Below are 15979 nucleotides of genomic sequence, written 5' to 3'. Positions count from 1 at the left end.
CAGCATGGTCAGAGGAAACAGGCACCAAAGGTACAACCAACTGTCTCACCACAGAAGCATGGTTTGGGTGTGATCCATTATTTCAGAATTAAATAAATCAATGTCACAACTCTTCCGAGCTGCTTGCACAGGCAAGAGCTGGCAGGATGGGGAGGAAGGGAGCTGCCCTGCTGCTGGGGGCTGGAGCAGATGCATCAGCTTCATTTTCACCCCCTTTTCTGATTTTCATTCTGAAAAATGATTATTTTGCCATTTTCAGCCCCCAGGCTGGGCCTTTTTTCACACACCCTTGTTGTGCCTCCTCTCCATTGCTGACTGAGCCCCAACGGGAGCTGTCAGGCTGCAGGGAGAGGAGCCCACAGCCCACCTGGAGCACACAGGCAGCAGCAGGGAGACAGACTCCTTTTGATGAGAAAAGGCTGTTAAGATATGGGATCCAACCCTCCAGCAGCTCCCAGCCTGGCTGTGCCTTGCCAGAAGGGAAAATCACAGCGCAGGACTCTGCTGGGACCAGCAGCTGTCGGGAAGCGTCTCCAGCCCTGTTATCCAGCCAGGAGCCGCCTCACCTTTGTTACATCTCCAGCTACTCCCGAGGGCTGGACAGAGTCCGACCGTGCTCAGGGAGCCGGAGGAGCGGAGGTTTCATTCACGGCCGTTTGAGCAGCAGCAGCTGTTTTGTTTGTGCTGCCAAGCAATAAACGCTGGCTCCGCGCCACATCCGCCTCCCGCTCCGGGGATGGAGCAGCTTCCAGCAGCACGGATCCGTCTGCCTGGGCGTTATCTGAGCCAGGCTCGGCTGTTCTGAGCTGGGGGAGCGAGTCCCAGCTCTGCTGCTGCTGTTCCCTCTTTAATCCAGCCCCCTCTCAGGGAAAACCGGCGCTCCAAGCACAGCTGGGCTGGGATGCTCCGCGGTGCCTCCCCGCTGCGGGCAGCAAAGGCAGAACAAAGCCAGCCCGGGCTGCATGGCTTCGGTTCATCCTCCTTCACCTGGCACACAGCCCCGTCCTGTCCCTCCAGCTCCACCTCCTCCTGGCAGGAACCAGCCCCCAGCTCCCGGAGTACCCTGGGGAAAAGCAGGGAGCATCACTGGTGTGTGCTGAGCTGTCCCAACAGACCAGTTTTCCCAGTTTGACATTTCCATGCCTGGATCCACTCACTGCTTCAGTGCCAGGGCCAGGAGGTTCAGGCCAGCTGAGCTGTAGGTGAATTTGTTTTAGAGGTGAATTTGGTTGCTGGGTAGAAATCCTTGTGAATTAATGGAATTCATTTAGAATCTCAGCATCCCTCAAAGGTGATGCTGACCTCTCCTAGCCCAGACCCCCACTTTGTGTCTGCACCTCCAGCTGCTGGAGTTAGACCCCAGCCCAGAGTCACACCTGAAAGATGTGATGCCACATGGGCAATACTGGCTCAAAGGCAAAACAATCCAAGTTTGATATCACTGTCCCATGGGATGTTCTTCTTCTCACACAAAGCTTAGAAGCCACCACAGCCAGAGAAGCTTGGCATCAGACTGACCCACCTCCCTCCTGGCCACAAGACAGACAGGGTTGGTTTTAAGGGAATTGCTGCTTGGGTTTGTAGGTGCCTCTTGCTCAGCAGCTCCTGCTGCCAGAGCACCAAGACAGCATTGTGGATTTTCTCCCTTCCAAGCACAGCAGTGGCTCAGAAATTCCCCTTTGTGGTTAAGATATGGATCATGAAAATGTTCTGCAGCATACCCATCTCACATCTAGAAAGGAACTGTTACAATGATAATTCATGGCAGCCAAGGAAAAACAAAGTTGTAATTATGCACAGTGTGACTTTGTTAATGATTTCCAATATTCCAGAAGGGAAAAGGGACATTGCACACCTGAACTTCCCTGGCAGATCTGCATTTCATGTGTAGTCATCTGGGATGGCTTCAGGTCTAGCAAGACACTGTGTTCCACACAGAGAAATGAATCAGCTGCTGCTCTGACACGGGAGAGGCACATCCACAGTGCTGCCAGCAAGGAGTTTTCATGGTCCTGTGCACAGGGAATCATGGAATGGTTTGGGTTGGAAGGGACCTCAAAGCCCATCCAGTGCCACCCCTGTCGTGGCAGGGACACCTTCCACTGTCCCAGGCTGCTCCAAATCCCACCCCAGCCCTTGGGCACTGCCAGGGATCCAGGGGCAGCCACAGCTGCTCTAGGCACCCTGTGCCAGGGCCTGCCCACCCTCCCAGGGAACAACTCCTTCCCAATATCCCATCTAACCTTGCCCTTCTTCAGCTTAAAGCCATTCCCTGTGTCCTGGCACTCCAGGCCCTTGTGCAAAGTCAAGGAGCCCCAAAACAAGGTGATGCTGCCCTGTCCGAGCCTCCAGTGCCTGTGACAGTCCCAGAGCTGAGGACCCTGTGTCGCATGCTCCAGCCCTGCCAGCTCCAGGAGGGTTTGGCTTTTATCCTCTGCCAGATCCCACGGGCACAGCAGCAGCAAACAACGCAGGACAGGCCCCACATCCCTCATCTGCTGAGCCTTGGGCTGGCCCCATCGCTGGGATGAGAAATGAAACCGGATTTGAGTCACAGGGCTGAGGAAAGGGAAAGGCAGCAAGCAGCACATTCCCACTGCTGGAGCACACTGTGGAGCCAATATCCTTTGTGCATGTTTGTCCTCGAGCATCTGGCTCACAGATGAATCTCAGATGCACGTATGGGAACCATCAGCCTTGTCTCACCCACATGAAAGAGGGAAGTTTAGCATAAAGCTGGTCATTGCCGATGGCCTCGGCTGATTCATCCACAGAAAGAATGTGGTTTGGGTTTCGGGTTAATTAGCTACAGATTGGAGAGGGAGACAAGGCAGGGCGGAGCTGCTGGAATATCGGTGTGAGCAAGGCAGCAGCTCTGAAGGCACCGCCAGTGTGTCCTGAAGTCACACCCTGCCTGAAATCACACCCTCCGTGTCTCTCACAGGAGTGACAGCGTTATCAGTGCCACTGCCAGGCGAGGTGTTTGCAATCCCCAAGGAATGTCTGCCCTGCTGTTGTGGCAAAAACTGAACATAGCAACACCTACACACCTTTGAACATGGATGGCAGGGCTGGAGCAGCACCGAACTTCTAACACATGCAAATTCTGCCCAGGATTTCAACTTGCCTCTGCTGAGCTCTGGGCTGCTGCAGCTGGGCAGTTCCCAGTGGGAATCTGTGCTACAGGGATCCCTCCAGGCCATGTTAACCCTGGATCTCCCTGATCCAGGCTCCTCTTTTCTTCCTGGAAACAATTCCTACAACTCTGACATGGAAACAGCTGCACAAGAGCTCAGTGCAGCTCCTCTTAGCTTCTCTCCTAGACGCTCCCTCCCTGCTGTCCCCCACAAAACCACTTTGATTCCACTTCTTGCTGCCAAAAAGTATTTAGAACTGGACACGGAGTGGCTGGCCTTGCTGTGGTGACACAGACACGAGGTCTGGAAGCACAGAGGCAGTGACTGATCTCCAGCGGGCACTGTGGCTCAGCTCCACAGATGGAAGAAATATTTTCCTAAAAAGAGCACAAGCAAAATCTTCCACACACACTCACTTTGAGACATCATTCTGTCACATGACAGCCTGTTAGCTCCCATAAAGACCAAATTTTAAACACTGGTCTGTCTAGAAGTCTTTGATTATTTATGTATGTGGAAAAGTAGAAAAAATTTTGTTTTTCCAGTGGAGTTCCAGTTTGCGTCACAACCCAGATGTCACACGCACTTCAGAGGCTGACAAATGCTGGCTTGTTTTACTGACTCCTGCACACAAAGGCCCAGGGACCCCCAAAGCTGCTTTGATAAGCCCCAAAGGCAGTGACAGGCAGACCACAGGGCTGGCACTGCCACCAACCCTGGCTCAGGGCTTTCCTCAGCCCTGGCTGCAGCGCAGGATTCCGATGGTAAACCCCTCCCTCCTCCTTGAGAGCACCAATCCAAGGCCCGGCTCTCCCACTGTCTCCCTGGTTTTGCATCTGTTCTCCTCTCTAGAAACGATTGGAGGTTACAGCTCTCGGATTTGCTTGCCAGCTGTGCCACCAGTGGGGATTTCACCAGGAAACTCAGCCTGCTGCAGCGCTGGGAAGAGCAGCCCCAGCCAGAGGCTATGGGATGGTGCTGGCAGCAAGGGCTGCCAAACTGGCACGAGCACTAGGGAGAAAGTTTCTATTTTTGTTATCCTTGTTCCAAGTGGGAACCGATACTGCCTGGGACAGAGCCAGGCATGTCTCAGGCTGGCACCATGCAAAGCACCTCCACGCTAATGTAAGCAACTTAACCAAGCTCTCTCTCTCTCTCACCAGCAGAGTTCAGATGTTTGGGAGCAGCTGATCTTTCCCTCAGGTGTTCACCTCAGTGCCAAGGGCTGCAGCTATTTGCATTCTGCACTGAACACCTTTTATGCTTCATCCTCTCCTTTGGAAAAAGGTCACGGTTTTGTTCCTGTGGCACATTATTTCTGTCCAGGTAGAAAATGAGAAGCACGTGAGAAGTGGCAGCTGCTTTGATCTTCATTCAAATAGAAAACAATAAATAATTATGTAGATATAAAGGCAGACAGTTTTTAAATGTTCTTTTTTTATTGCTAGAAGTTGGTTTCAGTCCTATTGCAGCTCTGAAATCCTTCAGTGGAGAAACATTGCAATCATTGTAAAAATCATCATTTGGTGTGCTAAGATCATGTTTACAATTAATTAAGAGTGCACAATTCAACAGAATATTAACATTTAACCATCAACTTTACAAATAAAATAAAGACTACAAAGATGTTGCTACTGCAGTATCAACAGTAAAGGAAATATTTACAATGTTTACACCCTAACGAAAAAACAAAACCAAACTCTTCCCCAACAAAATGGTCAATTTAACCATGGACCATGATTATTTATTAAATCTTTACAGTGCAAGGTGGGCCTAGAAACCAGACCTAAGACTAAAGAGTGTCAAGAGAGTTCACAGCTCTGAGTGAGATGCACGCAGTTATGCCAACAGGATCTACACCCATGAGAGATCTCCTTCCGGCTACAGACAGAAATGGAATTTGAAATCAACTTTCCTAAAGTGCTCCAATTTCTTTCAGTACAAAAATATAAAAAACTGATTTATAAACATGGCACAAATGTTATGAACCAGAGCTCACACATGCTGTTTGAAGAGGAACGTGCTGATGGAGGATGATGAAGTCGCCAGTGGTTACGGAGATGTTGGGTCTGGTCTCGAAGAGAGAGCAGGGGAAAGGCTTTGCTTTGCCTACAGCACTTGTGTAACCTGGCATGCAGATCTGTTTCCTGGTAAATGTGAGAACTGCTGGGGAAGACAACAAAATCTCCAAACTCCCTTGCATGGGGGGCACAACACACAGGGACTCCACTGAGCAGCACCGGGGAGCCTCAGCTCCCATTCCGCAGAGTTAGAAGTAAAATGAAATAAGTATTTTTAACCCTTTCCTAGTTTAAGTTTCAACTCTCATTGTAAATGCAAATGACAAACACCAAGCTCCATGTATGCAGAATCATCTGACCACTACTCAGAAAGACAAAACTGCCTGCAAATTATTTAGAATGACTCCTAGCTGTGCAGGAAGGCGAGTACCTGGATGAGCAAGCGTCTCTAGGAACACCAATTCTTCTGCCTCACGCTGGGGGATGATCAGCAATCTCAATTCGTGGGACATGCCACAGCTACAATCCACAGACAGCACAGTTAAAAACTAGGGAAGCATCCACAACACACACAGGGCAGCTGTGCTCAGCACTAGTGGCCATGGAGGCATCCTCAGCCTGGAACACGGAACCTCCACGTTCCAGATGGGAAGAGGAAGAGGAAGCCTCCTTAACACCAGAGTTCAAATTGAAATCAGAACCATAGAAACAGCCTCTACATTGCAACATCACAATATTGAAGGACAAACATGCTGATAATTTTAAGGCTGTGACACCAAGCAAACAGGGCGGCAGTTCAAAGCTCGTGCTGGCATTTCCTCCACACCCCAGCTCAGAAAGAAGCCAAAAGGCACCTGGGAGGCACAGAATTTTGAACTGTCTAATCCTCAGAAATCACTTAAAAGGAAAGTTTTAGCTGAAGTGATCAAAAAGTCCAAGAGGAAGGATGTAGCTCAGAATCAATAGCAGGTTACTTAGCCCAGGACACAGCAGTACTTTGCAAACTAATTCACCTAGAAGAGTTATTTTTCTAGGAAGAAGACTTGAGTGAAGAGTCCAAAACCAGTTCACTCAGCTGGAGTGATTTGTTAACAATTTCACAGATTCAGTTTTGCACAAGTGAAGAGACCCATGATTCATTTAAAGAAAGCCATATTCATTAAAAGAAAATAATTCACTTGCTTCCCTCAGCCTTCCATGGATGCCCTGCCCACACTGGCAGCAATGAGGTATCACAGCACCTGCTAATTCCAAAACCTTCTCCAGGCTGACCCAAGTGACAGAAGACACCATCTCTGCTCAGGGTGCACACAGGTTTCATAAAGGCAGCTGCAGCCACGTGCACTGAGGACAGAGAATGATTTCTAAGGACTCAGCTACAGATTGAAGACCCATATTCCAAGGAGCTTTTGGAGTTTGAGCCAACAGCCTGGCCTGTCACAGGCCTGGGTCCATTTGTTAACAGACAAACAGTCCAAAAGTTAACAGACTTATTTCAAGCACTGCTGACAAGAAGTATTCAAAAAGTTAATGTTAAAGATAAAACATTAAAATAAATAGGGCCTCACTGCAGACTTTATTTTTGCACATGTCACTGTTCTATATTCAAATTTGTCCATTGCACAGAATAAGAAAGCAGCCCATGAGCTGCTCCAGCCCTTCCAACACTCCCTCCCATACTTCTGGACAGGCACAAAATAAACCTAAATAAATGTTTCCAAAATTTGCTTCCAAGCACCCAAACTGACATCCCTTTTTGGCTGAGGTGATTTACTCCACTGATGCAACTTAGCTTTGGGCTAAAACTCCTAAAAACCTGGTAATTTAAGGCAGTGGGGGCATTGAGTTTTCATTAGGAGTGGCCCAAACCACAGCATGAAGGAGAGAACATCCTGTGCATTCCTGCTGCTTCCCTGTGTGCTTCCAGGGGAAATTACAGGGAGCCAGAGTCTGCACATCAGCCAGTGGAAAAATCAGTGCCAGTCCTACAGAGCTGCTGGATCCCACACTGCTGCATGGATCAGGAGTTACACTGATTTTAAGAACTCCCCTCCATTCCAAACTAACTTTTTGGAAGGCAAAAACTGAATATAGAGTGGAACTCTGTTCTAATCACCAAAGATAACAACACCACCAAATCACCAGTGGAGCAGTCCCACTCTGTTTCCTGCTGACAAGCACTCCAGGTTCTGCAATGCTGCTGATTTACCAAGCAGTCCTTTGGTACTAAAGCCAATGTTCTCCAGTTTCACTTGCTGGGGGCTGGGGGAGCATCTCCAGTCTGGTAACGAGCCATTCAGTTTGGAGTTTCCTCTCTCTGAACTCAGTGCCACTGCCTCAGGTTTGTACCAGCACCACTCAGCTAAAAAAAAAGATCCTTAAATCCAAGAACTGTTGCAGCAGGAGTGCTTGTCCCTAAGACCTAGTCAGTATTTTGTAGCTTATCTTTTCCCCTTTCTTCAATTTCTTATCTGAAGGCAATAACCCAAATTATCATCACTTGAATATATAAACTGCTGTTGATTTCTGCTGAAAATTGATAAAGTTTCTTGCACTGTAACTACTGAAATAATTTTAAAACTCTCAAGCAAAGAGAAGTTATGGCCTTAAAGATGTCACTAACATCACACAGGGCCTAATCACAGGGACAGCTCAGTGATTTCAGGAGACTGGCAAACACCACTGGATCCCTTGCCATGAGACTGGATGGAGAACTGACCAGGCCTTCCATCCACTGCTGCTAAAATCACTTAAATCAGTTAAAGATATTAAAAAAAGCTATTATCAATCATGTCCTGAAAGGTATTAATCCAAGATTTTAAGCTTTGAGATCCTGATTCCTTTAATTCTGTAACAATACCCCTAAACAATCTCTCCTGTGCATCATTATCTGACCAGTCACATTCAACACACAACAGAACACACATCCTTGGGTGAGAGTGGGAAAAGAATCTGGGACACAGAGTGAAAAACACAACACAAAATGACTGTGCAAATTACTACAAAGGGAAATAATGCCTTTTTGAGCAGAACACTTAATGTCACCACCATTCCATGATCAAGAACTGACCCATTTCACAAGAGGTATCAAAGCTGGTTTAGCTGAAAGCAGCTAAACACAGGTTTAGCTAAGAGTATTTTTTTATTATAATTATTTTTAATTCTAAAACCAAACAGTTCTTATTCCCTTCATTCCTAACACGATGCTGCAGAGAAGTCTCTGCAGCAACAGCAGCTTTGATATCTTCTGGTACTGGGAGTAAAGTCCCAACAAATTAACAGACAAACAAAGGATGCAGAAAACAGGATTAAACAAGACAATAAATTACTGCATTCGAATGCTTCTGAGACATCTTCAGCAAAGAACAAAATCCAAGTCTCCAAGTTCATTCTGAACCAACTCAGGAGTTTGCCTGGGAACCTGTACTGCTGTCCCCAACAGGGAGACAGGGTCCCAGTGACGCTGGTGGCCAATGAAATGTGCATTAGTCCAACTCTTCATCATCACTGTGAATTCTCACACATCCAACCCTTCTCCTCCACAAACAGGTGGAGCTCCTGCCTCTTGAAGACGCTGTCAGAAGCTCACCTTACCTTCTCTTCCACTGTACCTGGCCACAGGGCTTGTACCACTGGGTTCACAGTGCCTGGCACACCTGGCTGGGAGGGGACTGGCTTGCTGTCACCTGGTTACCAACACACAACCCATTACTGACCTGGACCTGGGAAAACAGATTTAAAAATTTGCAGCCATTTTGGGGCCTACTACTAAAACTTGTTACATAAAAATCTGGGTGGTTCAACATCACCAATAACAATTTACAAGATGGTGCCCATGAACAGTTACATTCTCCAAAAAGAGCACATTACAACAAATGTCAGAATTTTAACATGCTCTGAATTCATATAGCCATGCCATGTGTCAACACATTGGAGAATTTAAAAGCAAATTGTTACTACTGTGCCCTCATTCTGAGCTGCTGGCAGAGAAGCCAACAAAGTAATCCTGGTCTGGTCCTTGCTTGTAGTAACTGGGCAGGGATCAGAAGACATCCATGCTGGGTCTCCATCACCATGCACACTGGGGCCTGAGTTCTTGAAACAGTGTGGCAGGTGATGCATCTTCAAATGCAAACAATTAGAAGAAAATTACATCTTCTTTGCTGGTATCATCTTGCACATTCAACAGATTGGGCTGAGAGGGCACCAGGGGCTGAACCTGAACGTTACTGGGCTTGAAGAGGGTCGCTGAGGCAGATGAAAGTGCTTCTGGCTGAGCATCTGTAGGGCCATACAGTTCTAGGGGAAAAAAAAATGGAAGAAGACACATTCATGACACTGCAGAGAGAGGCTGAGGCACTTCCATGGACAGGCAAATTGGCCAAGGCATACCTGGCTGGAATGCAGCAGTCTGGCTGCTTGGGAGGGATGGGCTTGCTGACCTCCTGCCTCTCAGGACAGCCTCCTCTCGTCCAGCAAGCCTGGGGGGAAGCAGCTGCTTCTGATCAACAGAGGCTGAAGAAAATATTTCATAAATTAGTATTTGAGGTGAGCAGCACTTCACAAATGTCACTGCTTCATGCTGGGGCCACTGTACTGACACCTTTACACACCCAAGAAAGCTGCAAAACCACAGAGCTGGTCCTACTTAAATTTCCTATTCAGCTGTTTAAACTATGAACACTTTTCTTTGAGACTTCTAGCTCAGTTACTGGCAGACCACCCTGACAATTTCAGATTTAAAACCCAGTATCACCAAGCACAGCAGAGAGAGAAAAAAAAGAATCTTTGTCTGTAGAATTCAAATAGCAAATGGCCATTTGTGCTACTTCTAACACACAGAGCTGTGATTAACTTTTGTCTCTGCTTTCCATCTGTCTCACAGCTGCTCAGCAGCACAGCCCACTGATTCTGGTGTTACAGCCTCCCAGTTTCTTAGTTTCAACAATGAAAGCAGTTCATGAAATAACTATTCTGGATCTAAAGAACTTCTCTCTTTCAGTACACATTCCTTACATGTCACAAACCCAAATTCAATACACAGCATTTTGCCTCTGGTACAGAAAGTTTTGTTCCATTTTATTCTGAGATCAACACATGGACATAACAAGCATGAACCCACTAATGCTCACAGGAGAATAGAGACCAATATATTAGTGGTTTATACCTTTCATATAAATTACAGAAAAACACCATTAAGTCCATTTCCACTGCAGAGACCATTATGTAAGAGCTATTAGAAATAAAGTGGGGAGATGTGGCATTAGAACTTTTTATTACCAGCATTTGGTATGCAGGGTAAGAGGACACAGGCTTCATTTATGTGCAAAACCATAAGCAAGTTTGCAAAGGCACTAAACTTTATGCACGACAGAGACAGATGTTTCTGCAATGTGCCAAAACCACTCCCCCTGATCTCCCTCTCTGTCAGGTTTGGCCCTGAGTCCTCTGTGGCAGTACAGAGTGATGGACAAGCTTGCCAAGTCTGAATCTGGCACAATGCTAAAAAGATAATTTTGTAACTTAAAATTACAGGCCATTCCCCTAAGCTGGCAGTGGGGCTACTTTAAGTGGTAGAGAAAAAATGGTTTTTAGTGTCTCTGTCATTGGCAAAGACCACTACTCCAGTACCCAGCAGTTAGAAGCAGAAATTACACCAGGACAGGGTGACTGCATTTTTACTTGCTTCTATTTGTGACAAAATTAGCCCCTTTCAACTTTACAACACACACAGCATCTCAATTTTGGCCTGGAAATCTGTATTTAATGACTGACTGGTGCTAAGAAAAGCACTGCATTCAATGTCACTACAACTCTGGACAGACAGCAAGAAAAGGTTAAGCCAGCCTCAAAATAATTTCAGTCATGCACAACAGCTTCCTTTTTTTTTTTTTTTGGTTTTGCTCTTGTCTAACACTACAGTTAGACAAGAAGATTTTGCATCTAGGTTTACAACCTCTCACCACCATTCTGTTGTGTTGGAATACACAACTATTTTTTCAGCATTATCTCTCTGGGTTATATTTCCAATTCAAATAGTATAGACATGGAACTCCTAACAGGATTTTGGGAGGTTAAGAGATTTTAACTGCAGCAAGCACACTAATAACTTGTAGCATATTTATTTCTGGGTTTCATACAGAGGTTTAATTGCAGGGTTCTGTCTCCCTGTGATCCTGGTGAAGATCAGAAACGCATTTTCATGGATTAAAACCACACATACCTGAACTGTCTGTCCTATGAGATGCTTTGTTCTTGCCGCCTTTCTCCTTGCTTCCTTTTGTGAAGGTGGCCAGCTTGGTGGGGATCTGCTGCTGGACTGCAGCTGGTTTCTGGATCTGGTTGGTTGCACTCAGGAGATGAATTGGCACTTCGTTCTTCAGGGAGGGCCGGTTCTCCAGGGTGGTGCTGTCCCTGCGCGCCAGGTCCGACCGCTCCAGGTACTCCAGCCCGGCCACCGAGCTCACTCTCACTGAGGATTTGGAGCCAGCTGCAGATGGTTCCACCCCTTCTCCATTGAAGCTCATGGAATGACTGACCATCTGGCTCTGCAAGAGGAAAAAGGCATTCTGAGTCAAATGGGGATTTTCAGCCTCTCCAGCTCAAGGAGGAGAGACCATCCCCAGCCCCAAGGGCACAAAGCACTTCCTAGTGCAAAGCAGAACAGGGTAGACAAAGACTAAAGGATCCTGGGGAACAGAAAGAAGATCAAGGTGTAAGTCCTTGGACACTGAAAAGAACATCAGCAGCTTCAAACTGCTTAACAGTGCACCTAGGAAAGAGCAGAGTGCACAGGGTGATGACAGAGCAGAGAAAAAGCAGGACTTTCAGAAAGTTTCAATGAACCAATTTAACCAGACCTCCAAATTTCTGTTTAAAGTGCAAGAAATGCTTTTTGAAACCAACTGTACAAAATGCTGTTGACGTAGCACAGCTTCTGCAATCATTTGCCTAGAAGTTCCTGAATTTGAAAACTACTCAGTCAGCCACCATTGAAAACAACTTATTCTCCATTTCTATCTTTTTAAAATATACTCCCATTGCCAGACATCTGGGTGGAACTTCACAGACACTGGGAAACTGCCAAGCTCTCATCTCTCTGAGAGTAGCCATCACCACCTACTTCAGGCAATGGTTTGAGTAGCCCAGCAAAAGGCAAAAAGAGGCTGGTGCTGCAGCAAGTGCAACCTTCATCCAGAAGCAGGCAGGTTAACAGGAATAAAACTGAGAAAACCAACCCCTCACCTGGCCCATTTCTGGGGAGAAAGTGCCTGACACAGTGTTCTGCTTCTTCAGCTTCTTTAGCTGATCCAGGCGCTCCCTCTCCTTCTCCACAGCTCTCTGGGCTTCCCGCAGCCTCTCCAGGTCGTGCTGGTAGGCCTCCCTCTGCCTCTCCAGCTCTTCCCTGTCCTGGCTCAGCCTCTCCTGCAGCTGCCGCATCTCCTCGGCGCGCTCCTGCAGCCGCGCTTCCGTGAGTTCAAATTCCCTCTGCTGCCGGCTCCTCTCCCGCTCCAGGCGCTGCTGCTCCAGCTTCAGCTGGCTCTGGAGCTTCTGGACGTTCATCAGTTCTTCCCTCTGCTTTTCGAAGTTCCGCTGCTTCTCCTGCTCCAGCAGCAGATTCCCCCGGGTGGACTGCAGCCTGTACTGCTTCTCCCGGTCTGCCATGGTGGCTCGCTGCACCTCGATGTAGCTGTCCTGCTGAGATATCACAGCCTGGAGGGGATAAAAGTGCAGCATGAGGCAGCCAGATTCAAAAAACATGCACAGCTAAGCAGGAGACGACAGCATCTAACAGGTGAGGTTACAGAGTCTTTTTCTTCCAGAGCATATTTTAATTCCAGCTCGTACAGCCCGTGGTGATTGACACGATATTGAAGATGGCCAAGCAAATAAATTATGCTTGTGTGTGTCAAACTGGACATTTCTTGCACCTAGAATTGTTACTCTGAATCAAACCAGTCAAAATATTGCTGCTTACAAGGTAACAGTAAAACAACTAATTCATACACACGTGTATGAACAATGAGCACAGAGAGCAGACAGAGCTCAAAGCAGGAAAAGAATTAAGTGAGCAGGAAAAAGGAAATAATTACTTAAGACAACAGCTCTAACACTTCCTCCAAAATACCAGGCACAGTTTCCTTGAGTCTCAGGGCTAAATTCTGCACTTTACTCCAGCTTTAGGGGATATTTCAAGGTAGCTCCTCTCCACACCTGCATAAATTTTATTGCATTTAGTGCCTCACAAATCTCTTGGATAGTAAATAGCAGTTTACCTGAAGACTGAAGAGCAATCGCAACAGCGTCTGTATCCTATGGACAAGCTGAAGAGGAGGAAAAAACATTAGGCACTTGAGCAGAACTCTGTTTTGAGGCTTTAGATGTTTTAAATAAAATTTTGGCAGTGAAAATAATCCATGGTATCTGTACAAAAAGACACACAATGGAAGCATGGCCACCAGAGCACTAAAGCATAGCAAAAGCCAATATGCATGCACAAGGAATTTCAGTCTATTATCCTTGTGCAGATGTGAATCAGTGCCCAGCACATCTCCCTGGGATTCCACAGAGACATCTTCATCATCTTCTCTTCACCTGAATTCTTTAACCATCACTTCCTCCCGTGCCCCAGCACTGAATCACTGCACAGGTACAGACCTCACAGGGATTCAGAGGCAAGTTTGGCCAGTGAGCTGTTAATGTGCTGGGTTCCACAGACATTACAAACACTGAGTTTTGGAGGTGATTTGGTTTGATTTTACATGCTATTATTACACTATGGCTATTTGTCACTGGATTTCTTCACAGCAGAAATAACATACCTGAGACTCTACGGTGGGCTGAGCACCACTGCTGTCATCCAGCCTTGTCCCATCACTCTGTAAGGGAGACAAAACCAACATTTGTGCCAGGGACACTTGCTGGGCACTGGCAGTGCTGCCAGAAAGGGCTGGGATTGCTCCCATGCATTGAAGGACATACATCAAAAATACTGAGTTCATAAGCCAAATTGAAACAGCAGGGTGGTGATTAAAACCTGTTAATGGGACAGCATCAAACGAGCAAATGGAAAACTGAATTGTCTTGCATCTCAAGTGCTGAGCTACCAAGTTGCCCCACAAAACATCCTTATTAGAGTCAAGTAATTTTACAGACAAAGCTGCTCCAGTCCAGCCCTGCCAGCTATGGCAACTTTAACTTTGTGAGATTTGTTCTGCACCACTATCACAATGAGAAACACAAGGAAAAGTATTTAAATCACTCATAAGCTCAACATACAGTTTGAGATCCTTCTTCTGCATCAGAAGAGGGGTCATGGAGTTGCACATCTGAACTCAGTGCAGGGCCTCTCCAGTCCCACTGCCTCTGGTCACCACCACTGTTCTTCCTGCCACCTGAAAGAAGAAAGGAGTATGAGGAGCTCACAGCAGCACAAGGCCTGGGATAACTCAAGTGAGTGTTAGAACAAGCAGAAGAACATGGTGACTTTGAACCAAAATGCAACTGCATGGCTTCTCCATGCTGATCACAAGTGGAAGATCAGGCACAGTGACACACAGGGCTCCTCAAAAAAGTTTAAAAACTTGAGAAGACCCGGTTAAGATAAATAGGGAGGATAAGTTCAAATTACATTATACTATTTTAAGTGAAGCAACCACAATGTCTGCATGAAAATAATCAGCTCCCAGAATTGCAAGTTCATGACATGGAATACTGCTCAGCAGGAATATTGCAGTCACTGCAGCACCACAGTGAGTGTGGAAGGAGGTAAGGGGAGATGGACTCCCTCTTGTAAAAAAGTACATGACAGCTGTATGGAGCCCTTCAGAGACACCAGAAAGCACTCTAGAGATTAACAACCAGTGAAATAAGGGCCATTCACTTTTTCAATTAATGCATGAAGCAAAAATGGAGATAAATAGTATCTGGTCTTTCCTCTTATTTCATTAATTAACTGATAAATCATCTGTGCCAAAAGAACAATTTCTATTATCTAAGGATTCAGCAAACCTCTAGTGACTGTGTAGATACAAGTGGAAAAAAAGTGTTCATGACATAATGAAAGCAGACAGCTGAATTCAAATTTTCTAGGTTTTCAGGCCAGGCTTATTTTTTTTCTAAACAAAATTAAAGTTCTGTGTGGAATTGTGGTAATTATACAGAATGGGTTACAGTAATGCCCTTAGCATAACACTGAGAGCCCTACTCTGCTCTCTAGTGTTGGTATCAGGAGCAAAAGATCCAACATGCTGGAGATTTGCTCTGATCTTCCTTTTTAAAGCCTGGTGAAGCCTCCTTATATAGGAGAGCCTCAATTCCTTGTTCTTGTTCTCTGTACAGTAATTACAGTAAAAAGATCAGAAAAATTCTGAGTGTTCCCTTCCTTACTTTTACTTGAAATTGAGGGACTACTGTCATATCCTCCAAAGGTCTCTGCTCTCCGGGGGAGTCCTGAGCCATCCTCAGGCTGACAGGATGCACTGCCAAAGTGAGTGAAGATAAAGTCCTGGAGATTTTCAGCTGGAGAAGAGGAGAACATGTCATGTAAACAGCCATGTCTATGCAGCAATACTAGTTATCATGCTAATGAGTCCACTGTAAGTTCAGGCAGTCTGAGATGTCCTTCAGTACAAATTAATTTTCCTTTGTGAGTAGCTCTGCATGACAGGCTCTTCATATGAACATGAGCTCTTCCTTAATGGCAAGTTAAGATTATCAAGCTTTGAGTGTTTGTTTTTCCTTTCCTTTTTTTAAATAGAAACTATGTTTGGGCTTATTTTCTTTTTAAACACACTATCTTTAGACAGGCTGTTTTTAATA

At 46.2% G+C, this 15979-nt stretch overlaps 1 protein-coding gene across 3 annotated transcripts in view; it reads right to left on the bottom strand.

Annotated features, from left to right (window-relative positions):
• Positions 1-4557: 4557 nt before the first annotated feature.
• The window catches only part of ARHGEF18 (Rho/Rac guanine nucleotide exchange factor 18), a 48834-nt gene continuing 37412 nt past the window's right edge, over positions 4558-15979 (bottom strand). For all 3 annotated transcript variants that reach the window (XM_041414844.1, XM_041414826.1, XM_041414836.1), the window contains 8 exons: positions 15548-15679; positions 14438-14553; positions 13981-14037; positions 13435-13482; positions 12404-12871; positions 11382-11706; positions 9551-9673; positions 4558-9457 (listed from right to left, as the gene is read on the bottom strand). In XM_041414844.1, coding sequence (XP_041270778.1) covers positions 9297-9457; positions 9551-9673; positions 11382-11706; positions 12404-12871; positions 13435-13482; positions 13981-14037; positions 14438-14553; positions 15548-15679 — 1430 coding nt within the window. In that variant the 3' untranslated portion in view covers positions 4558-9296. The remainder of the gene's footprint in view (positions 9458-9550; positions 9674-11381; positions 11707-12403; positions 12872-13434; positions 13483-13980; positions 14038-14437; positions 14554-15547; positions 15680-15979) is intronic.

This window comes from Onychostruthus taczanowskii, unplaced genomic scaffold, assembly GCF_017590055.1.
Source record: "Onychostruthus taczanowskii isolate IOZ18803 unplaced genomic scaffold, ASM1759005v1 scaffold106, whole genome shotgun sequence".
NCBI lineage: Eukaryota > Metazoa > Chordata > Aves > Passeriformes > Passeridae > Onychostruthus > Onychostruthus taczanowskii.
The sequence above is the reverse complement of the archived record's forward strand: the minus strand, read 5'-3'. Positions and strand labels throughout refer to the sequence as shown.